The 25,561-nt window shown below is 43.5% G+C and overlaps 1 protein-coding gene across 5 annotated transcripts in view; it reads left to right on the forward strand.

Annotated features, from left to right (window-relative positions):
• The window catches only part of CADPS2 (calcium dependent secretion activator 2), a 514,814-nt gene that overhangs the window by 254,815 nt on the left and 234,438 nt on the right, over nucleotides 1-25,561 (forward strand). For all 5 annotated transcript variants that reach the window (XM_075928806.1, XM_075928789.1, XM_075928797.1 and 2 more), the window contains exon 7: nucleotides 10,029-10,140. In XM_075928806.1, coding sequence (XP_075784921.1) covers nucleotides 10,029-10,140 — 112 coding nt within the window. The remainder of the gene's footprint in view (nucleotides 1-10,028; nucleotides 10,141-25,561) is intronic.

The raw sequence follows: 25,561 nt of genomic DNA on the forward strand, positions 1-25,561 counted from the left end.
CAAGGACTTAATTTCATTCCCTTAAATTTTAACAAAAATATATTTTTTCATATCTGTAAAGCAAACCAAAACCCCATCCTCATTGTTTCTAAACTGGGGTGAATTTCCTGTTCATAAAATGCAGATAAATCTCATACAGCTGCTACTGTTTTTACATGCTGTGAAATATTGTGGAAAAAAAATCTTTTATGCCTCATTTGACTCTTCTCTTTTTGTGATGTAGCATAAATGTTAAATTGTTCACATTTTTGCTATATAGTTAATTGATTTAATGCAGCCTATATCTGGACCACTTTAAATGCTGTTTTGTTTTGTTTTTTAAATAGGAGACTCATGCTATTTGATGTGTAAGTCTCCATTCAGGGGCTCTGTTCAAGAATTACGTAAGATGTCAATCTCTATAAATACTATATTTTATAAAAGTTTAGGAAGTCACTATATTATGAAGAAAGGAAAGTGGATTTACTCTCTTGGGGTCTGCATCTTCACGTTTACAGTGCATGGGCAGACTACTGCATCTACATGGAGTTGCTTTGAACTCAGTATGAATGATTTGTGCATTCCAGAGTTGGTGTCTAAGGATTTAATGCTTACAAATTTTAGGAGAATGTTCATTCCTAAAAGTCATTAAATAAATACACTAATTCAAAAAGAAGATCCTGCCATTCAAAAATTGTTCCCATGGAATTCTAAATACAGAATATTTTCCATATATCAGTCACTGTACAAGGAGCACTGTGTGGCCAAAAGTAAAATAATGTAATATAATACCTTACTTTTCCACAGTGTTTTTTCATCTCTAGGTCTCAACATGCTTCACAGTCTTTAATATATTTATCCTGACACCCATCTTGTTAGGTAAGTAAGTACTACATTTTACAGATGGGGTAGAGAGGCATGGAGAGCTAAATGACTTGCCTGACTTCATGCAGGGATTTGTGGAGGAGCCAAGGTCTGAGGGGTAGCTGTGTTAGTCTGTAACTAAAACTTTTAAAAAAAACAATGGTCCTGTAGTACCTTGGGGTATGTCTACACTACCCCCCCAGTTCGAACTAGGGGGGGTAATGTAGTCATACGGAGTTGCAAATGAAGGCCGGGATTTGAATTTCCCGGGCTTCATTTGCATAAAGCCGGCTGGCGTCATTTTTAAATGCTGGCTAGTTCGGACCCCGTGCCGCGCGGCTACACGCGGCATGGACTAGCTAGTTCGGATTAGGCTTCCTAATCTGAATTAGCTAGTCCGTGCCGCGTGTAGCCACACGGCATGGGGTCCGAACTAGCCGGCATTTAAAAATGGCTCCGGACAGCTTTATGCAAATGAAGCCCAGGAAATTCAAATCCCGGGCTTCATTTGCAACTCCGTATGACTACATTACCCCTCCTAGTTCGAACTGGGGGGGTAGTGTAGACATACCCTAGGAGACTAACCAAAAATAAATATAGATAGTATCATGAGCTTTTGTGGGCACAACCCACTTCTTCAGTTGACAAATATGGAGCCCATAATTAGGATGCTAGTCTTACTGTCAATTCCTATCTATTGTACCATTCATCCCTCTTACAATTGTTATATTTAAGGTGCAGTTGCTGGGTGGGGCTGGTGGCCTATGATGTATAGGTGGGCATTTTAGATGGTCTAGTGGGCCCCTGCTGGCCTCAAACTCTATAGCTACGTATAGACTGCATTCTTGCGCAAGAAGATATGCAAATGAGGTGTGGCGATACTCATCGCCACGCCTCATTTGCATATCTTCTTGCACAAGAACGTACAATCTAGATGTAGCCTTAGGCTTTATAATCTTTATTTGCAATTTTGCATGTTTTACTAGAAACCCCTCAGATGATTAATGTAATTTTCATCACTGGGGCAGTTTTAATTTTTGTGCTTTGTTCACATTGGTCAAAAATGCACTAGTCACATTCTGTGTGACCACTGCATTGCCTCAGACGCCATCATAACAGGGAATATTGTTCAGCTCAGTGGTCACCAACCAGTAGCTAGGGATATACTGGTAGATCTTGGAGCCTCTGACAGGTGATCCTGACTAGTTTGGCCAAGAGGCTGTCAGGTGCTGGCACTTCAGCTGTCCCGTACCCCCACTGCTGCTCATCTCCTGCCCTTTGCCTTGGAGCTGCCCCTCTCCCTGGGAGCCTCCTGCCTTTTGTGCAGGGCAGGGGAGGGGAGGAGGGTGCTGATGTCAAGGTGCCTCCTCCCACGTGTCCTTTCTCCACAGAGTAGAGAGGCGGCACAACAGGACTTGGGATGGAATTTGCTGGCTGCTTTTGGGAGTGGGCCAGGGCAGGGGTGATCCTGCCTTAACCCCACAGCACCAGCAACCAGGAGCTACCAGCAGTGCCCAGCTGGAGCCAACATCCCAAACTCCTGCCTCAGTCAGGAAGCACCTTCTGCCCCCCAAACCCCCACCCTAGCCCTAAATCCAAATGCCTTCCCCAGAGCCTACATTTAGAACCTCCTCCTACATCCCTACTGCTTACTCCAATAGCAGCTCAGAGCACCTCTCACACTCCAGAACCCTTAATCCAAGACCAGAGCCTGCACCCCAGACCTCTGCCCAAGCCTCATGAAAGTGAGGGATGGGCAAGAGAGGGAGGATGGAGTGAGCAGGGGTGGAGCCTTGGAGAAGGAGCACGAAGGAGGTGGTGGAGAGGTATTTATATTTGAGGTAGATCTTGGATTGCTCTTAAATTCAAAAAGTGATCTTGTGGCCAAAAAAGTTGGAGACCACTGGTTTAGATTTTAACATAAGAATGGCTGTACTGGGTCAGACCAAAGGTCCATCTAGCCCAATAGCCTGCCTGCCAACAGTGGTCAGCGCCAAGTGCCCCGGAGGTGGTGGACCAAAGACAATGATCAAGTGATTTGTCTCGTGCCATCCATCTCCAGCCTCTGACAAACAGAGGCCAGAGACACCATTCCTATCCCCTGGCTAATAGCCTTTTATGGACATAACCTCCATGAATTTATCTAGCTTCTCTTTAAACTCTGTTATAGTTCTAGCCTTCACAGCCTCCTCTGGCAAGGAGTTCCACAGGTTGACTATGTGCTGTGTGAAGAAGAACTTTCGCTGCCTAGTTTTAAACCTGCTACCCATTAATTTCATTTGGTGATCTCTAGTCCTTATATTATGGCAACTAATGAATAACTTTTTTTTATTCACCCTCTCCACACCACTCATGATTTTATATACCTCTATCATATCCCCCCCCCCCAGTCTCTTCTTTACCAAACTGAAAAGTCCCAGTCTCTTTAGCCTCTCTTCATATGGGACCTGTTCCAAACTCCTAATCATTTTAGTTGCCCTTTTCTGAGCCCTTTCCAAGGCCAAAATATCTTTTTGAGGTGAGGAGACCACATCTGTACACAGTACTCAAGGGCTATGTCTAGACTGGCACGATTTTCCGCAAATGCTTTTAACAGAAAAGTTTTCCGTTAAAAGCATTTGCGGAAAAGAGCATCTAGATTGGCACAGACGCTTTTCCGCAAAAGCACTTTTTGCGGAAAAGCGTCCGTGCCAATCTAGACGCGCTTTTGCACAAAAAAGCCCCGATCGCCATTTTCGCGATTGGGGCTTTTTTGCGCAAAACAAATCTGAGCTGTCTACACGGGCCCTTTTGTGCAAAAGCTTTGCGCGAAAGGACTTTTGCCCGAATGGGAGCAGCATAGTATTTCCGCAAGAAGCACTGATTTCAGACTGTAGGAAGTCAGTGTTCTTGAGGAAATTCAAGCGGCCAGTGTAGACATCTGGCAAGTTTTTCCGTAAAAGCACATGCTTTTGCGGAAAAACTTGCCAATCTAGACACAGCCAAGATGTAGGCATACCATAGTTTTATATAGGGGAAGTAAGAAATTCAGTGTCTTATTTTCTATCCCTTTCTTAATAATTCCTAACATTCTGTTTGCCTTTTTGACCACCGCAGCACAGTGTGTGGACGTTTTCAGAGAACTATCCATGATAACTCCAACATCTCTTTCCTGATTTGTTTTAGCCAAATTAGCCTACATCATACTATATTTATAGTTGGGGTTATTTTTTCCAGCGTGCATTACTTTGCACTTATCCACATTAAACTTCATTGGCCATTTTGTTGCCAATCACTTAGTTTCGTGAGATTTTTGAAGTTCTTCACAGTCTGCTTCTGTCTGAAGCAGACAGAAAATCTAGTAGAAAAAAGGAGAAATCTTTGATCATCTAGTTATCAGTATTAGGATTTGTACAATCATTTGGGGTCTAAACTATTTGACACGAAAGGCAGTATACACAGAATACACATAGTGTGATATGGTCAAATGCCTGGTTTTTTTTTTTTTTAAATGAGCTCCTATAACATGAAAAAGAGAATGAAGGTGCACATCTTCTCTCATATAAGTATGTGTGCAAATGCTGATGACAATGCAAAAGCACATTGCCCTAAAACCTCAGGAAGAAAAAGAAGACAGCAGCAATGTAATTTAACTGGGCTGTAACTTACTAAGTAATACATGTGGAATATTCAGCGATAACTCACCCACTTATGCAGGTCATTCTTCTTTCTGGGATCTATACCACCTGGGGGGGGCCACCCTTAGCTCCATACATTCCCTTGGTCTTAGGACTATTGAGATGACTTTACTGCTTTTCCTGGAATGAGGGTTGAGCATAAGAGGGGAGGAGGGAGGGCAAAGTATTGCTGTATCAGACATTAGGAACCAAAATATTGTTGTCCATTTTCCTTATGAGATGTAGTATCCTATTCTACTTTCAACAAGTATCTGCCAATTTACAACAATATGCATTTTACAAACTACCTACCCCCAAGTTTTTCAGCATCTGAGAAGGGAGGTGAAACCCCCCCCCCAGACTACTTAGGCCAACCTGGCTGTGGTGAGATCGGGCCCCCGGCCCTCTCGCCTATACTCCCCACCCACAGTCTTGGCTCCCCGAGTCCGGAGCCCCTTGCTCGGGCTCCAAATCGGTGGCCGCCCCGCTCGGGCTTTCGCTCAGCCCGTGAGCGCGGGCTGGCCCCCTGCCCTCAGTCCCGCTCACGACTCTGCGGCGGGGGTTGGTCCTCCGCCGGGCTCGACCGTCGGTTCGCTCGGGGCGCAGGGCGTGGGGCCGTCCGTCGGCGGCTTCAATCCCCGGGGCCCCCGGCTGGGGAGTCTCGCTACCCACGGCAAGGGATGCTCGGGTCCAGAGTCCCTCCTCCGTCCCGCTGGCTCCTCCGGCTCTGCTCTCCTGGCTGCCTGCCAAGAGAAGGTGAACGCCGGCCGCCCCCTGTCCTTCCGGCCACTCCCCCTTTTGAGCCGGCACGCACGGGGCGTGCCGCTCACCCTGGCGTCTCCTCTCCTCCTCCTCCTGGGTCCTGCCGCCTGTCTTGCCCGGCACGCCTGCGGCTGCGCGCCCTCGCTCCCCTCCCCGTGAGCTTTCCCCTGGGCTCCGCTCCGCCGCGCCGCTCGGCGCCTCTCCGGGGGAGGGGCTGTCAGTGCGGGGAGTTTCTTCCCCGTCACACTGGCAATGAGGGGAAGGTCGCTTCCTATCTCCTGAAAGGTGACTTAACAAGGTGCTCACAGCAAGAGCCCCAATACCAGGTTTTACTGTTATCCCACAAGAGATTTGGGGAAAGACTTGGCTTCCAGGTGGCAGGGGGAAGATCTTCTAAACTTTCACCTTGCAGCAGGCAATAGACTGTACCCTTCTGTCCAGGGAAGGGTCATACGTACTCTTGCTAAATGTCTTTGGGTGTGTCTAGACTACAGGGTTTTGTCGACAAAAGTGGACTTTTGTCGACAAAACTATACCTGCGTCCACACTACCGCTGAGTTCTGTCGACATAACGTCGACAGAACTCAGCAGTTTTGTTGACACTGGAAAACCTCATTTCACGAGGCATAACACCTTCTGTCGACAGAAAGCGTTATTGCATGTAAACTGTCCTTGCGTCTATACTGCCATGTCGACAAAGCAGCTTGCTTTGTCGACAGAACTGAATGTAGTGTAGACGCTCTTTGTCGACAGAAGATTTGTCGACAGTATCTGTCGACAAAACTTCTGTCGACAAAACCCTGTAGTCTAGATTTACCCTTTGAAGAGGAAGAAAAGACCTGGGGAGGAACAAGTGGCCAATCAAAGGAACAAAGGATTTTCTTTCCTTGCTTGACCCAATAAAGCCTCCCAACCCGAAAGGTCATCAAGGGAAGGGGTGTACTTTATGGTCAATCTTCCAATTCCGTTTTTTTAAAAAGAAATGTATACATTTGCTCTAAATTTATTTTCCTTATTTTTACTTATTTGTATACATTGCTTGCAAACAAGGTTGATGTATTCTTAAGGCTTGAAGAGGGCAACCCAATAGCTTTTTCTTCGTTGCTACTACTATTTCAGAGCTGCATGTGCATTAAACTTGCAGTGGTTGACATGTAGTAATTGTTTCATTCTACAGTAATAGATTGCAGCATTTTGTTTGCACGGCTCCTGGTTCTTCCTGTAAATATCACTCAGTATCTCAAATATTGATATTGGTACTAGCAAAAAGATAACTTCACATCACAATGTTTGTCTAATGATGCTGAATCATTCTGTATATATTCTTGTAAAATTAACATGATCTCAAATCTTTAAACAATCTAAAATATAGTAAAGATTCTCCTGATTTTCTTAAGGGAATATTTGATAACTTGTTTTACATAAGAACGTTTCTGGTAATTTGTAGGAAACAGGGATAATTTGCAGCATATTCATGTGTAAAATTTCAGTGAATGAGTTTCTTCAAGAAATAGTTGAACTCTTTACAGCGGGGCTACTCAACATGCAGCCTGCAGCCTGTTTGTTTGCAGCCTGTGGTGCAGTTTGTGTTCATGTGGGGCTCAACACTCGGCCTATGGGTGGGATCATGTGTGTTCCCAACGGAGGACTCCATAATGGCTGTAACCGGCCAGAGTAAGTCTAAGGTCCGACACTGGGTTCCCAAGGTACAAAATACGCCACACAGGTATCTGTCTGTAGGGCTTAGCTGCTAGTTATCGATCTGGTTCTGATCTAGTTCTACTTGTTCTTTGGCCCTGTTTACGTGATCAGTACATTGGATCACCCTGGTCCACATGCTTGTTGACCCCCTAAGAGAATTTGAATAGACTGGAGCAGTTTCCCTTTACAAAAACCATGTTGACTCTTCCCCAATAATTCATGTTCATCTATGTGTCTTATAATTTTTCTTTAGTATAGTTTCAAACAGTTTGCAAGGTACTGAAGTTAGGCTTTTCAGCCTGTAATTGCCAGAATTACTTCTGGAGCCTTTTTTAAAAATTGGTATTAGATGAGCTATTCTTCAGTCATCTGGTACAGAAGCTGATTTACATGACAAGTTACGCACCAGAGTTAGCAGTTCTGCCGTTTCCTGATGATTTATTACTGTTTAGTTCATCAGTGTGTTCGAAAACCTCCTCTAATGACACCTCAGTCTGGGACCCAATCAAACTCTTTACTCACCTCACACCACAGATCTACCAGAATCTGCCTATTGTCCTGGGCCAGTTAATGGCACACGTGTGAAAGACTTCTTCATGTCATTGGTCATTGCAAATGCAGAAGGAGGGTCACTGTGTTTTCAGCTCAGCGGTCAGAACAAATGGAAGGGTTAAAAGCCAAGCAGCTGTATTTGAATCAGAAAATTCCTTTAGCTTCCTTGGAGATGATTGGTTAGTCTTGGGATAGAAAGGATACAGGAAACTGTCTCATGGGATTGTGGGAAAGAATTGGCAGATTCTCAGGAGCTGAATCTGGAGGTTCTGGGCCCAAGCCATATGCACACTGCAAAATGATGGAATTCTGCTTAAACCCCCATCAGGTCTGGGTTTTGAACCCTCTACCATTGTGGCTCTGCACCTGAATCAGATAGAATTGTCGGTGGAGAGAAAATGGGTTTGAGCCTGAGTCTGTTCCTGTCCCTATATTGCAGTGTAAACATTCCCTCAGTTGATGGTGAAATAGAAACCTGTAGTGTTTATACAAAGTGGTACAAAGATTTTCCTGGACCTCTTCTCAAGTGCTCACTCTATATTCTCCCCAAAAGCCTGTGTATTCAAAAAACTTCAACTCACTAAGGGTACAGCTAGACTGCCGGAGGGGGGGGCAGTTTGGGATACTAGCGGATCCCAAAAAAACTCCGCCATGTCCAGGGAACGCGTTTGCTCTTCCGCTTCTTTTTGCGGAAGAGTAAATGTGCTCTTTCAGAAGCCCCTGTATTTCTTGTTCTACAAGGAAGAAGGTGGCTTCTGAAAGAGGGGGTTTTCTGACATTTGGCCCAGTCTAGATGGGCCAAATATCAGAAAAACCTCCTCTGATAAAAGAATCAGAAAAAGGTACGCAAAATGCGCTTGTAGTCTAGCCAGACCCTAGCAGCTGCCCCATTCTCTTTCTCTTTCACAGAGACAGAATCCTGGGTTAGAGGAGTTAGCTGATGGTTTAGTGTAAGTTCCCCAGGCTCTGGGCATGTCTACACTAGGAAATTATTTCAAAATAACTTATTTTATTATAATAACTTATAAAATAATAATTTTAAAATAGCATGTCCACTCTACAGGAAAGCCTCAAAATTAGACCAAGGCAGGCTCCAATAATGTGGGCGCGCTACCTCTACTTAGCACCCAGGAAACACTGGGGAGTAAGTAGTTTGAATTACTCCGGGGAGTAGTTATTTCAAAATAGCAGCAGCTCAGTGTCCATGCTACTGCTATTTTGAAATAACTATTTCAAAATTAGCATTATTCCTTGTGGAAAGCAGGAGGTATTTTTTTGAAATAACCAGCCTGTTATTTCAAAATATCAGGCTTGGTAGTGTGGATGCTTTGCTTGTTGTTTTGAAATAAGGGGAGTTTTGAAATAACTCCCTAATGTAGACCAGGTCTCTATGGGGGATAAATGCTCCCTGCGCCTCCAGAGCTTTCCTTCTAAAGCAGGGATGGGGAACCTCAGGCCTGGGGGCTGGATGCGGCCTTCATCTTGCCTGGATCTGGCTGCCAAGGTTCAGGACACCCCTCTCCCCCAGCATTGGGGAGCCTATGCTGGTGCTCCAGCCCCAGTACTGGGGCTGAAGCACATGATATCTACTCAGCTGCCCCTCAGCCTCTGATGTGTGAGGGGAATGTGGAGAGTGTCTTTCTCCTTCTCAGTCAGGGGCCACAAAGAGGGTTTTTTCTCCCACTTCACACTTGTGTGCAGCCCCCCGACTGATTTTTCTGTGGGTCAGTGGCCCCTGACCCAAAAAAGGTTCTCCACCCCACTCTAGAGCCATAAAACACACCACAATGACCCAGACTATTAGAGACAAGGATGACATGCATCTGACGAAGTGGGTATTTGCCCATGAGAGCTTATGCTCCCATACATGTTAGTCTATAAGGTGCCACAGGACTCCTTGTCGCTTTTGCAGCTCCAGACTAACAATGGCTACCCCTCTGATATATCCGAATAGAGGATATCCCTAGTATGTAAAACTGAAATAGCACTGCCCTGTCTCCAGAATGGTAGAGGGATTGGGACTCAGCACTCCCAGCAGACACATCCCACTCAGACACATGCCCAACTTTAAAAAAGCAAAGAGTTTCAGAGCCTAGTTACACACCCAAGAGATTTGATTAAACCTAATAATTTTAGTGTATTTCAATAGAAGAATAAATGTGATATTCTGCTTTGTTATACATAAATCTATTCACAAGCTTGATACTGCATTCTCCCAAAAGAGTATTATTGCAATGCTTTGACTATGCCATCTGTCAAATATGTGATTTTTAATTACAAAATCATATATGAAAATGAAGTTTTATCACAAGTCACCCAATTTTCAGATACAGATGTCTAGTCTGTGGCCAAGTACAGCTGCAGCTGTACAAAATTGTTTGCCTAAATATGAAGTTCTACTGTTTAAAAATTAGGCCAAGGAACAAAGTTACATGTTTCTACAAAGTATTACCATGTTATTATCTTAAAGCTTAAACAAATAATAAATTCTGTTACTTTATTTATTTATTACAGGTGGGGAACTCAAGGAGACTTCACCACTACTCACCCTCGGCCTGTTGTGAAAGTGAAACTCTTTACAGAAAGCACTGGGGTCCTAGCTCTCGAAGATAAAGAATTAGGAAGGGTGAGTGTTGCTGCATTTACAAAATTAGAATATTGACAAGGCACGTTGTGCAAACAAAGCTATCCAGTGCTGCTTATAGCAGACCACTTGGTCCTCTATGGTTAAGTCTGGCTAAAGGTAGGAGATTCAAAATGCTCCAAATTTGTATTCTGACTCAGACCGTCTTGAAATTTGCTGTGTTTCATGGGGTTCTGCATAGTGTTAGTGCTCCAAATTTGGGGTCATTCGAGCTAATGGCTTCCAAGACACAGAGCTACCCTTCCCCCAAAAAATCTCAGCATTTTACACCATCCTCCTATTCTTTTAACTTTTTTTCCCCCCAACCATTGATCCTCCCCACACTAATCTCAGTTGCTCAGAATTTGTTAGTGAGGGCATGGCACCTGACAGCCTCTTTAGTACAACAAAAGTTATTAAAAGTAAAGTTTGTAGTTCCAGGTGGGCGTTTGCCAAAAGGATGCACGTAAACGAATGAAATGTGCTGTGTGCCTTACAGAAGACTAGGGCTCTCTTGGAGCAAGGGGGCTTTCAGACAATCTGTTGTCACATCTTTCTTTGCGCCATCAAATTGATATGCATTCATTGAACCCAGGCCTGCCAGCGGAAGGATGGAGGGAGGGAGTGGCACAAATTGCCCTGGGATTTTGAGCCCTGCCACTGGGTTTCCAGAAAACATGTTGTGCATGTTCCTTGTTTTTTGAGGCCTCCCAATTTGATGAGTGAACTCCCCTCTCCTGCTCAAATTCCATGAAGGAACACCATTTCAGGTTTCAGTAGGGGGCAACTTTCAGCAGTGGCCCAGGGACTTCTTAGCCCCCTGGAGGTATGTTCACCGTTAAATAAAACATCTATGCTGGCCCATCTCAGATGACTCAGGCTCCAGCTGCAGGGCTGTAAAATTGTAGCATAGACATTTGGGCTTGGGATGGAACCTGGGTTCATAGGGTTCCAAAGCCTGAGCTGCAACCCTAACCCAAACTTGTGCACTTCAGTTTTGGAGCCCTGTAGCCCAAGCCTGAGTCAGTTGGCACCAGCCAGTGGTGAGTGTTCTCTTTCAGGTAAATATTCCCTGGAAGCTCTTGGATGTTTTGAAATGTCAGAGAACATTGTTATGCTAGAAATGACTTGGACCATCTTTTCTTTCACTTCTGTCCTATGAGAGCTCTGAGCTAAGAGCCCATGGGAGAGGAAGAATAATCTAGAAGGCCTTGAGCAAGTTAAAATACAGTAGACTTCCGATAATCCGGAACCTATGGGACCTAGGTGGTGCCGGATTATCAGATATGCCAGACTATCAGGAGGTACTATAAGCTGGTTATATATATATATACTGTATACATTATATACTGTATATAAAGTGTTCTTAACTCTTTTTATTGTACATACTGTATACAGTATACTGTAATGTTTTAGGTTTTTTTAAGCCTTTTTTACCCTTTTTGCTCAGATCAGCTGCTTCCGCTGTTACCTCGTGACTCATTTTTTGCCGAAGCTCACTCACTAGGCTCTTGCCATTTTGATGCCGGACTATCAGGAGTGCCGGACTATTGGATGCCGGACTATTGGAGTTTTACTGTAATTAGATGGCAATTGCCCCTGAACTCCTAGGGGCAGGCTATTGCACCTGCATTGTGGAAGGGGGTGAGTTAGCTTATTCAGAAAATTGATGTTCTCTTTGTGGAACCCCATATAGAAGGCTTAGGGGAGAAGGCTAATTCCTGTGCCTGGGCCTTAGATGCCCCCTGGCTCATTCGTTGCAGCTCTCTGAGACTGTCTGTGACCTAAGAGTCAGAATAAGGCATCAAAACACAATCAGCCCTAGCCTCCCCAAGAAGTTTATATGGGACTGTCAGTCGTCTTACTTTCCTTTCGCATTGGTTAAATCTATCCTAATTTTACTGGGCCGTAGCCACTTAGTGCGATGTTGCTAGCCAAGGTAGAAATGAAGGCAGCATGGCACCTGTGTGCATGATTTTTTCCATTGAGGTGATGCGGTGATTGGCATGCATTCAGTGTTGCTGAGTAAAGAATGCAGCACTTTTTCTGTCGTGCTGTAATTGGCAGAGGAGGCTAAGTTAGGAGCTTTATGATTGACCAGGCAATATGATTTTTTTGGTTATCACTCTGCCACACCGAGTGTTTGATTGGTGGGAGAGACCGGCTGTTAGCAGAGTAGACAGTGGCAGGACCGTGGAACAGCAATGTGAGACTTAGAGCTTGGAACAGCTTGGACCAAATATGGAATACTTCAGAGGTTTGGTTTTGGCCCACCCTCTCTACCCTGCCGGTACAAGAGGACATCCATGGAACTCATCTAGAGCTACAACCACGGCTTTCATTCTGTTGGGGCTCCTTTTGGAAGCTTTGCACTGAAACCAAAATGTCTGATACCCTGATATTATAAAAGGCTGCATGTGAACTAGTTTGATAAATGCCTGAGCAAGAAGAGATGAGAACACCACACTGAATACAATGGAGCAGTTCATACATCTCAGAGCTGCTGTTTCAGGCTGTATCCATTTCCATAGTGGGTTGTCATTTAGTGAAGAACATCTGATTGAGATGAATGGGTGATGAGTTGGGCTTGAAAGAGCAATTAGGAGTTCTTACAAAGATTCATATAATTTGTATTATACTACTGGGTGGTGTCAGTGTATGTGATCGTTTTAGAAAAAATAAATCTTGCTGAAATCAAAAGTCATTCCTGTTGCTCTGAATCTCAAAGTCTAATTAAATTAGTTACAAATTGCCTAGTGAATTATTATTTTTCACTGAATAACAAATCCTATTTTTGCTTTTTCACCCTACAGAAGCACTTTATGGTGGACTCTGTTACACTGTAGGATACATTTTAAAATTTTGGAACCTGGATTTAGATAGTTGCCTCCTATAAAGGCCATTGGGAATAAATCCTTCACACCACTTTGAAAATGTGTTTGTACTTCTGCAGAGTAGTCATTTCTTTGTATACCCATAGCCATAGTACATGCTTAGAACTTTTCTATAGATTGGACCTCCCCCATCCAGCACCCTCGGGACCTGTCCCGATATGTCCTGAATGAGGGGATTTTCCAGACCGGAGAAGTCCCCCTCAACATGGCCCATGATGTCCTGCTTCCTCTGGTTAGGGCTCCAGTCTAACCCTGCTGCTACCTACCTGTTAGGTGGCTAAATTATTTTAGAAAGAGAAAGCTACAGGGGGTCCCCTAACAAAACTTAGACCCTCTTTCTGGTTCTGTGACAGCCAGCATCTGTCATCTGATGGTGTGCCTCCCTCGTCCCTTAATTAATCAGAGGATAATTCATTGTATGTAAACTGAACAAATGGAAAATGTATTTAGGGAAAATTTACAAAAATAGGGAATTCAATGGGTAACCAAAAGTAGTTCAGAAACAAAAGAACAATTTAACCTGTACAGTAGTCAGTCTCCAGAACCCACTGAACAAAATAAGCCTTTGGCTGAGTCTAAATAATAAGGTAAGTATTACAAAGAGTTTATAGCAACCTTCTTGAAAGTTTCCAAGATGGTTGCTCAGGACCTCATATCTCGTGGCTTTTGGAGAGCCTTGAGAGAGGAGCACTGAGGAGAACCCTCATAGTCTTCCCTGCTTCCGCTGGAAGGTAACTGGCAAGGTTGCTGGCTATCTGGTGGTATTTGTGGAGTCTTCAGTACTGCTACGGCTGTCTGGTCAGGAGTCTAGATGACCTGAAAGGAAAACCCTGCACAACCTGCCACTAGCATGGGCAGCCCCAAGCTGTTTGGTTGCCAGCCTTTTATGCAGTCTAAGGCAGGAAACCCCTGCGAGGGAGACCCTGTAGAGTCTGACCCTACAGGGAAATCCCATAGGATCTTCTGAGGTAATTCGGTTTTAACTGGAACTTGTTTGCCTCTGTGCTGTAAAAAAGTGGGAAAACCTTTGCCTGTCAGACCCAGTGTCATGGGACTGATCTTCCATTTTGTTTTCAAATTGAATGCCCTATAATGCCTTTAAACATTACAAACCTTGGATTTTTACCCTTAACAAGCTCCATGGCTGTGGATAGAGCTCCATGGCTGATGCTGCCATCCTGAGTTCCACAGCTGGATCCAGAACGCTGCATCTACCGCTGCCATTCAGAGCTCCACACCCATGGCTGCAGCTCCTCAGCAGCCACTGCCAGCCCTCAAGCTCCATGGTCAGGGCCAGAGTTTCGTGGTCGCAGGGACCAGAACTGCCTACTGTGCCGCTTGCCCTTCCACACCCTACACCCTGGAACCGGCTTCTCCACTCCCTCCCACCCCACGCCTACCACTCCTCCCCCATGCCAGACCTCCCTATACCTGGGTTCTGTGGTTCAGGAACATCCATTGTCCTTCCGGACCACGGATGTTCCTGGACCATAGAGTCCTGGTTAAGGGAGGTACAACCTATAGACTTGAACTTCACAACATCCTGTCCCAAAAAGCCCCACCAGTTGACTGTGTATTGTATGAAAATAAACCCTTCCTTTTATTTGTTTTAAACCTGTTGTCTATTAATTTCATTGGAGGTCCCTTAATTCTTGCGTTATGAGGAGTAAATTACATTTCATTAATTTTCTCCACACTAATCATTTTGTTTCCCTTTTGTATACCTTTTCTAATTCCAGTATATCTTTTCTGATATTGTGGCAACTCCCTGTTAGAAAAAGGATACTGCTAGGCCTATTAAAAATATATTTTCCTTGCTATTGCGCTGAACATGCATCTCTTTCAGATAGTGCTGAAGTAAAATTACCTGTGAATAATTGTGTGCTACAGCAAAAGAAGAGAGCCATTTGTTGAAGGAGTTCTGTGATAATATTCCATTTGAAAAAAACATGGGATTAAAATTGTATGTTTGTTTTAAGCCATTTTGCAATATAAGCCATGTGCAAGCCAAGAATTAAACAAAAGTAATGTGCTTCCAATTGTTTGGTCAAGTACAACAGCTTTTATATCTGTCACTTGCTTCCTGTTGTATAATGTGATACGGTTTCAGGAAGACCAACTTTTTAAGACCCAGTTCAGTGCTTCTTGCTCACTTCTCAGTGAGGCAAAACATCTGTTGGTATGTTGAATTAAAATATTAAAATGTAAATAAGTTCTTGTCACAGTCTAATGTTCACAGAATATTTAATTTTTTGTTGCAGAATCTTTTTATTTTTGGTATAGAATTCTACCAGGAGTAGGAAATGCTATTACTGAGCAGCAGAGTCACCTCTTGTTCTTAATCATGTTTTAATGTGATGCTTTATCCTGAACAGATTGCATACAGACACAGGGATCTCTCCATTTACAGCCAATTGCAGGATTGGGGTCTTAAACTATAAATTCTGCAGGGGAAGAGTTCATCTTTATGTCTTTTGTAAAATACTGCACACATGTATGCCATTGTGTAAATAGTCATATATTCTGCATACCTAGTGTCTTCAGCTTCTGAGGCATTTAGGATATGCCTATGGTTGGAGGAATCTTTTACCCTGGCACTCTTCTGACATCTTATATTCTTTTTAGAGAATCCATAAATGAACACAAGGACAGTTTGTTGACATAGGGATGCTCTCTTTGCTTTCTGCTGGTGGCTCAGAACATTTTTTATAAAAAACAACCCCCTTTTCACTGTTCTTCTGGAAGAGACTGGAGGGTCATCATGAGATATACTGACTCAGTGTAAAAGAAGTAGTAGAGCAGGACCCCGTGACTAGGACTTCTAGACACTACAGAAATGCAAGGGAGCAAAAGTGTGTGCTTGTCTTTATATAGACCTAAGCATACACTCGGTTATTTAATTTTAAAAAGTGTTAGAGAACTGTGACCATAGGCATCCCTGTATTCACACCCTATGCAATACAGTAACAATATCGGTACAGAATGTGCCACATGAGGCATTGAACATAACACACTGGCTATTGGTGGTATTGTAAAATTCAGGCATTAACATTATATATGAAGTTACCAATTCTCGTTACTAGAACACTTTTAAGACAAGACATCCTAGCTTAGGTATAGGTGATAATTAAGTCTGTCTTGGAATACAGGATTACTTCAGTGTACGTATTAGCAGTTAACAAAGCCATCAAGTGTGAAAGCATTAGAGTTATCATAATTCTGAACTCTAGAGACAGTGAATTAACACTGGTCTTGCACCCTAGAGAGACACAGGAGACTGAACTCCGAGGAGGCCTTCCTGACTTATAACACAGAGACTTCCCCTTGGGGATACGAGGAACAACAAGAGATTCCATCTTTATCCATCAGCTTAGGAGACAAAGGAACAAAGCAGACCATCTCCTGTGATAGATCATGGCCAGGATGTCCAGGAAAAGCTGAAAAGAGACTGGGTTAGAAAAATTATCTAGATTGGAACAAAAACTGTATTTTGCTGCATTAAGTTGTAGTCTGTTTGATATCTGTTACTATTTTTATTTGCTTGTAATCATTTCTGCCTTTATTTCTTTTTCTTGCTATCACTTCACCTATATCCTTCTGTTAATAAACTTGGTTTATTTTTGCTATAAACTTACTCACTGTTCTGTCTGAAGGAAGAGTTTAACCCCCGTCAAGCTAATAAGATGTACAGTAAAACTCCATTGGTCCGACATCCAATGCTCTGGCACTCGTGATAGTCCAGCACCATCGGGAACCCGGAAGTGCTCTGGGCAGCTGGACAATTGGAGCTGCTCTGCGCCAGGCTTCCCCGATTCAGCTGCTGCTGAAACTGACCAGCAGCTGAATTGGGGAAGCCGGAGGCAGAGCAGCTGGGGTTCTGCCGGGTTGGTCCCGTAGCGTCGCCCCTCGGCGCTGCGGGACCAGCTTGGCAGCATCCCAGCTGCTCTTCCCAGGCATCCCCGAGAGCAGCTGGGGTGCTGCCGGGTTGGTCTCACAGCGCCGGGTTCGTGTCTCAGCTGAAACTGACCTGAGGACGCCTGGGGCAGAGCCGGACTATTGGAAGGAGGGGTTATGGGGGGCCTGGGGTGGCATCCCCCCACCCCACCCCAGACCTCTCATAGCCCCCCCTTCTGATAGTCCATCATATCTGATAATCCGGCAGCCCCTGGGTCCTAAAGGTGCCGGATTATCGGAAGTTTACTGTATTGTGATAACTCTCTAAAAAAGTAGCAAACTGAGTGTCTTCTGTAACTGTGCTATGATATATGTTATGCATTGCAAAAAAAATATTTGAGGAGCTTGGGAGATGGAGTTGGCTGTTAGTTACCTGCTGGATATAGTTTGGGCTGGGAGACTCTTGAAGACTTTGCTGGTGAGGAAGAAAGGCTGGTGTGGCAGGGAGCTAGCCCAGTTTTATCTCCAGCTAAGCTCACTCTTGCTGAGGCTCTGAATGTCCCCAGCAGTATGTTACACACGCACAGTAGAGGAGAGCATTTAAAGGTTTTGTTTACGTTTCTTAATGCTGTATATTTCATGTGAGGAAAATACAGAATTTGAGAAGATTAGATTAGAGTGGGCCAACTACCATTCAATCCATGGCAGTGAATAGGTTGGACCACCCTGATTAAGTAATAGTTTAGGACTCCCAAAATATATACATTCTTTTGCATGCTTCTGGCTCCAGTTTGACCAAGTATCTCAGTACGTATGTACACAAAACTGGATTGATCTAAATCAGGAATGGACAAGAAGCTACCAGCAGGCCAAATCTGAACCACCAAGCCACCTGATCCAGCCCCTGGCTACCTTGCAGGAACCCTTAGGCAGAGAGCAGCTCACACTTCAAACAGCCAGATGCTCTCCACTCTGGATTGCTGGGGCAAAGGAGAAAGGCTTTGCATGATGCCTCTGCTCACAGCAAGATCTCTCAGCTCCTATTGGCTAGTTTTCATCCAATAGGAGCTGAGAAATTTTGTTGGGGTCAGGGATAGCATGTGAAGGGTAAAGTTCCTTTCCCCTCCCTATGCTCGGAGCGGAGACATGTGGAGCAGCCAGCAGCCTTGGACTGCAGCAGGCAGTCTGCCTCAGGTTTCTGCAGGCTGCTCCCTGGGAGCCACTTAGGTAAGCGTCTCCCAGACAGAGCCTGCCTCTTGCACTCCACCACCTCTTTCCTCCCAACAACCTGCCCCAAGCCACCACTCAAACCCTCTGTACTCTTATTCCCCATTCTTTCAGGTCACAACTCCCTCCCAGACCCTGCAACTCCTCCTAGAGCTCCTTCCCCAGGCCAGAATCCTCTCCTGCACCCTTGTACTCTTCCTAACCATGCACCCCATTCCCTTGCCCCACGTCACCACCCAAACCCTCTGCACCCCCTTCTTCCAGGTCACAACTCCCTCCCACACTCTGCACTCCCTTTAGAGTCCCTCCCCTTGTCCAGAATCCTCTCCTGCACCCTTACTCCCTCCTGGACCCTTGCCCCAAATCACAGCCCCCTCCTTCACACAAACTTCCTCTCAGACCCCACACCCTCTTGTGCACCCTATTCACCCCAAGCTCCCTTCTGCACCCAACTTCCATCCCAGACCCCTCACCACCTCCATAGAAGTGTGGCCCTTGGCCACTTGCCAAAATCTTGGAGTGCCCTCCCTCCCCCACGATGAAAAATTATTGCCCACCCCGATCTAAATTCTGGAGTTTGTGTGTGCAATAGCTTAGTGAGTGTGTACTTTTGTGTGCTTTTGGAAATCTGACCCTATGATGAGCATACTAATTTTCTCTCCTTCCTACCAGAGATCCTGTACCACTTTTTTCTGTTCGGTGCTTCGTCTATGAAGATATTCAAACATAATAATTGAAAGTGACAGCCATTGTGCTTGCTTCACACACACATGAATACAATGTGGTAGCAGCAGGTGGTGTTTGATTACAGATTTTTTTTTAATATAAAGATAATTTAGTCTTCTTACACTGATTATCCAATTAAGAGCAAAGAACTATCCTCTTTTAGGCTGCTTCTCCTATGCAAATGCAGCCAGTTATTATTAACTTTTATAGTAATGCTTTTCATTGATGCTGCTGTTTTGTATTTGCTTTCAAGATATCTTGCTAGACAGGTACCCACACTTGGATAATTTTCTAGTATCTGAATGTTGACTGCAGCAGGCACATTGAATGTATCACAGAATGTAAACTAACACCCTCCAAGAAACAAAGTAAATTTTAAAATAGATTCCACACTTTGAATATGCTAATGTATGGTTCTCTGTTGTGGGAATGTGCTTCTCTGTCAGGTGTTAAAATACTTGTTTTTTCCTTCCTATCCCTCCTCCTCCCCCCCCCCCCCCCCGTCTGTTTTGTCTGTTTTCTAATCTTGGAGTGTAGGTCCCACCCTTAGCACTCACTACAGATGAAGACCCACAGTGGTTTTTTTCCCCCCTTGTGCTCAGAAGCAGAAGTTATCTGCTCTAAGTCTCCTTCAGAAATTGGTCTTCCATTCCAACATGGTCTCTCTCTGTCAGACTAATCTGGAGAGCAGATGAAGAGAGGCTCGAATACCCCTTGATGAATGGTAGCTCTTTAGCCATTTCAGCCGTTGTATGAGGCTCAGGTGGCAGCATTCAAAGGCTCCCATTGCTACAGCTGGCCCTGTGTGCTGCCAGACTCCCACCTCTCAACACCTATGTAATTATTTTAGGGTCTTCTTAGCAGGTGCTTTTGTGACAGATACTTTGGGTGCTTGGTTCAACTGCATGAATGTTATCAGTATGCTTGAACCAGATCTTGAAAACATGGACACTTCAGAGGCTCTTGTAGTGGGATGGACCAGAGAACATAGGATTGTAGAATAGTCACAGATCTTTGTATCAATATGTATTTGGGTTTCCTGGCTCACCGACTGGATTTCATAGGGAATATGGAATCACTGGATCAGTGATTAGTGCAAAATTCCCATACTGGTTATGCAGCCACCCTGCCTTGATGCTTCGCCCACCTGGGGAAAGGAGCATTGATTAGTTTTACCCGTTTCAGGAGGCCTTGAAACACAGGTTTTTGGGAGTAGAAAAGCTAAGTGTAAACTGACTCAGAGGTCTCTTATTTTTACCCAACAAACTGACATCAATGTTTTACCAAAGATCCAAACCCTGCTAAAGGGTTGGAAGAACTTGAACCTGCAATAGTCTCCATAGGACTGATGGTCCTCTGGTAAGTTTAAATGCATTTAAACCTCTTCTTGTTTGTATTATAGTAGCACCTGTTGTTTTTATAGGTTTTCTCTGAGAGGATTTTGTCCTTAAATCTATGTTCTTTGCTTATTCATAGCTGTCCAGTTACTGGTAACCACTCACGATGCTTCTAAAGGGAAAAAAAGAGTGAAATATCAGGTGCTAAGCTAGGTCAGAATTGCTACAATATTCATAGTACTCTGCAAGATGGGGGTTGCACACTAAACCCCAGTCAGGAGGGAAAGAGGACATAGCTCCATGGCCAATGAAAGGTGCTGGCAGAGGAGGCCTGAGACTTAAAGGAGCATCCTTTGAATAGCCTATGGCAGGGGTCAGTTACTCAGAAACTTTAACTCTTTGCTGTTTGTCATTTTCCCTGGCCTAGACCTTTTTGTGTGCAGTTTATATCCTAGTGTTATGAGAGCTGGTAAATCTAAATCACTCAGCAAGGTAGTTAACACAGATTACATGGAATTCCCACAAACTGCCTTGGTGACCAGGTTCCTGTAGGTCTGGTGTTTAAAGGAAGTCCCTGTGAGCAGTGCCTTTTTCTTTCATCACTTGAAGCTTCCCTCTCTTTCCCCTTCCCCCCATAATTTATCCTTTGCATTGCCTGAGAGCTTTCCCTTAGAATTTTTGCCAGTGGCAAGGTGTACAAACCTCATACTGGGCTATACAGGGTTAACGAGCTAATGCAGACTTAAGTGGCCTTGACTCTTCATACCTACCAAAGATGTTGGAACTGGAGAGAGGAATTTAAAATGAAAAACCCAGTTCATTTCAGGGCATACCAGGGAGACAACAAATCAGAGCTCAGCTCCTGGAGAGAGGACTGGTTGAAGCAGGAGCTCCTTAGATGGCCATGTCATGGCAACCCCTTCCTGAAGAAAGAGAGGGCCTAATGCTGACTCTCATTGAAGGGAACTGTTCCTATTTGTTTTACTTGTGAGTGTAGTTTAGGGCCATGGCTTGACAAGTGCCCTATGAAGGAAGAGAGCCATAACTGAGTTGTGGGATAATTCATTGTGTTCTTCCCCTTTCTGTATTGTTCACTTGACAGACTATCTGGGGCTGAACCTCTTAGGACTAGAGCCAGAGTGGGAAACAACCCTGATATCACAGAGTAACAGCCTGAGTGAGAGCTGGGTCCCTTCTTGGAGCCTAGGGAGTGACTTGGACAAGGAATTCTGACACTACCCAGTGCTCAATCACAAGTGATTTACAACTTCAACTGTGAGGCCTCCATTGATTCCTCAGAGGAGAAAATTAAGCCCAGGAATCTGTTTTTCAGTCACTCAAGGGCATTAGTTGTTTGCAACTTCCAGCCTTCTGAAGTTCACTCATGTAGATTTGGTGAGGCTGAAGCAGCTCAACATCATCCCAAACTCTCCCATGCCATTTTGTGAGGGAGAAGAAAGTTAAAAGGGGGCATTGTTCCATAACAAAGTGGGCAAGAGTATCTGATTAAAGGGAGGCAGCCAAAATCACCCTCAGAATATGCTCCTTTAGTGGATCCCCACACTAATTCCTGCCCAAGGTTTGTAAGAATTAAAACTACTCCTATGTTCAGGTACTGAGGAAAGAAATTAGTAGCAAGGGGTATCAGAATAATACAGTTTGCTGGCAGTGAAACTTCTTGTGCCTTTGTGCAGGCTATCGTTTGACCTGGTGACATGTGTAATTCACTCAATTTGACAGTCACAGATGCCATGTAACAATGGGCAAAAATACAGTACAGTAAAACTTGCCCACACTCTGCTTTGTCTGAAATGCTTTCCTTTGTCAGTCATTAAATTTGTAAAACATAAAAGAATAAGTGCTCTGTAGAGTGAATTATTCTGTTGCATGGTGAAAACGTCCAAAAGGATATACTTGAGGGGAACAAAGGACATTATATATAGAGCGTCTCACATACTTTTGAAAATACCCTCCCTCTCAATCTCTAGCAGCTCCAACTTTCCTCCTCTTATTTCAGGCTGTAGGATATAAAGGCCCCCTCCCTGTCTCACAGCACAATATGCTCCCAGTTGGGTAAATCTAACAAGCCTCTAAGACATTCCAAAGGAGCTGCTGGTGGTCAGCTACAATTCCATCTTCGAGACTGACTGAAGTTCTGAGAGTAGTGGGGAGCAATAGATTGAGAGAGGAATCATGGAAAGAAATCTGGGAGCAAAGTTTCAGAGAGGGGCTTGTGGGAATGCTGCAAGTGGCTGGCCAAGGAGACCGAGACTGGGAACTAGAGATCAATATAATTCCACATGATGAATTTTGTGGTTTTCCACTTTACTTAATTTTATAGGGTTCTAAAACAAATAAACCGTGTTAAAATAATGACATTTGCAACGTAAAGAACTCAAATATTAGGAAATGTCAGAATTAATATAATCTGTGCAAATGTAATTTGGCCCGTTTGTGCATGTGTATGATCACATATTATTATCATCATACAGTATGATCACATACTATTTTTTCATGGGGACCCCTGCTTCCATGGGATTTCCTGCTTCATTCAGAGGATGGACTTGTATGAGGGATGAATGTGGGTAATGTGAAAAGGGTGATTTCAGTCTGGAGGAGCCTACCTCATTTGTTGTAGAGGCTGGAAGGTGTGTAGCTGAATGGGCCAAGAGACTGTAGGAAAAGGAGAAGATGTTTTCAAGGTTAAGGCAGTTAAATTCTGCTCTGGAGAACTGGAGTCTATCCCTGCTTCTGGCACAGATTGCTTGTGTGATTCTTGGCAAATCAATTAGACTATAGCCTTCAGAGGTGGTCACATACTCTGCACTTCTCATTTTATGGGTGACCCTAGGGCTGAGCACACTGAGCTGCAACTGAAGTCCCTGGGAGCTGTGCTTTGTGCATAGTGTAAAGTTCTATAATTCTTCGAGCTCTGGGGGAAAAGGTTGTCTTGGTCTCAAATTGAACACTCAAAGTTAGTAAAAATGTTTCATCTAAATTTCTCTATGCCTCACTTTCTCATCTGGAAAATGGGGAGAACTTTACCACTTATCTCACAGGGCTGTTGTGAAACTAAATGGATGTTTGTGAAAATACCATTGTGTTGCATCTAGTCAACCAACTGACTGGGCTTGACTGTAGTCTCTTGCCTTTGGGTCCTCTATGGGAGCCTCCACGCCTGTGCAATCTCTTTTCCCAAGAGAAATTCTATCTTCCTTTTTAAAATACAGAAGGAAATTTACAAGTACAAAAATTATGAATTAATGGCACACTTGTCTACTTGTGTTTACATTAACATAAAAATAAAAACCTTGGAGAGAGAAATATTGCTTGAGACTCATTAGGTCTATTAATCTGTTTCATGACAGTAGTAACTACTGCCTGTAAAAGAGAAGAAATCAGACTATCATCTACTGTTCTGCATGAATGTCTAGGTACATATGACATTATTAAGTGTAAGGAAGGATTAATAATATTATTTACATAGTCTGCTTAAAAACAAACAAACTAGAAATAATTTCTTATGCAGTGGAATTCAAAGGCTTCTATATTCATAATTTATGGAAAAGAGGGAACTATTAAGAATTGCCTTTACTGAAGTTTGTAATGCAATAAGAGATTTTAAATGGTTAGAATGTCATAACCTTAAGCATGCACACAGACACTTTGCTTAATATTCAGTGTGCTTTATTTTGAATTAACATTATTTCAGACATATAGGCATTGCAACTTAGGGTTCTATTAAAACATTTTGTGCTTGGATATGTATTTAGGAGATATTTATGTTAAATAAAAATCATTTTGCTTCCTGAGGGGCCCCATTCTGAAAAATAAAGTTCTTTTTTGAACAGTAGAAGCATCTGTTAAGTACTAAAACTGAGATATGTAGTCAGTCTATAAACTCTTTTAAAGTAACTAAATCTATTTAACATATCTGAACAGGTGCCTACCTTCAGTTGTTTTCTACACACATTTCATATACATTACCATGATCATGTATCATGTTTTTTTCTCATTCGCAGAAGCAGCTGAGAAATAGGGAGGAACTAGTTGAGAATTTGAAAGTGAAAGGCAGCTTGTGTAAAAGTGCTCATTAAACAACAGAGTTCATGACTCTAAGGAATGGTAGGAGGGAAAACAGCACAATAAAGATACTGGGCTTCAAGAAAAAAACAACAAATGGTCTGGTAGCACTTTATAGACTAACAAAACATGTAGATGGTATCATGAGCTTTCGTGGGCACAGCCCACTTCTTCAGATGACCAGTCATCTGAAGAAGTGGGCTGTGCCCACGAAAGCTCATGATTGCTACCAGACCAAATGCTACCAGACCATTTGTTGTTTTTTTCTGTAACAGACTAACTTGGTTACCCCCTGGAGCTCCTGGGTTTAAAGAAGGCAGACTTCAGGAAATTCAGGAAGTTGGTAGGAAAGATCCCATGGGAAGCAAGTCTAAAGGGAAAAGCAATTCAAGAGACTTGGCAGTTTTTCAAAGAGACATTAAGTGCACAGGAGCAAATTATCCCACTGGGTAAGAATGATAGGGAGTATGGCATGATACCAACCCTAGCTTAATCAGGAGATCTGCAACTAAAACAAGCTCTACAAAAGTGGAAACTGGGTCAAATTGCAAAGGATGAATATAAACAAACATCACCGGCATGTGGGGACAAATTTAGAAAGGCAAGACGCAAAACAAGATTAAACTAGCCAATGGCATAATGGCTAAGAAGAAAAGATTCTACATATACATTAGAAGCAAGAGGAAACCAAAGATAGGGTGGGGAAAATAAAAACAGAAAATGTGGAAATAGCAGAAGATTGACTCTCTTTTTTGTTTCAGTTCTTACCAAAAAGCAATTGGACATCTAACTTAATGAAAGCCAGCGACCTTGGTGGAGGATCAGAAACTAAAATAGGGAAAGAACAAATTTAAAGTTACTTAGTCAAGATGTTTTCAGGTCAACATGGCCTGATGAAATGCATCCTACAATACTTAAGTAAGGGTGCATCTACAGTGCATCTGGAGCTCAAAATAAGTTACGCAATTTGAGCTATGCAAATTGAGTAGCTTATTTTGAGTTAATTTTGAAATAGAGTGCTATTCTGAAATGTCCTTTACTCTTTGTGGAATGAGGTTTACAGGGACGTCAGAATAGCGAAGCTGTTATATTTCAAAATAATGGCTTGCTCAAAAGATGCTGAATAGCTATTTTGGGATACTTCTGTTATCCCAAAATAGTTCCGCAATGTAGACATAGCCTCACTGACTAAAAATATATATCAGCCATGAAAAAATATCTGCAAGAAGTCATGGAATATGCGTGGGATTTCAGAGGACTCAA

The sequence above is a fragment of the Pelodiscus sinensis genome, chromosome 1, assembly GCF_049634645.1.
Source record: "Pelodiscus sinensis isolate JC-2024 chromosome 1, ASM4963464v1, whole genome shotgun sequence".
Taxonomy (NCBI): Eukaryota; Metazoa; Chordata; order Testudines; family Trionychidae; genus Pelodiscus; species Pelodiscus sinensis.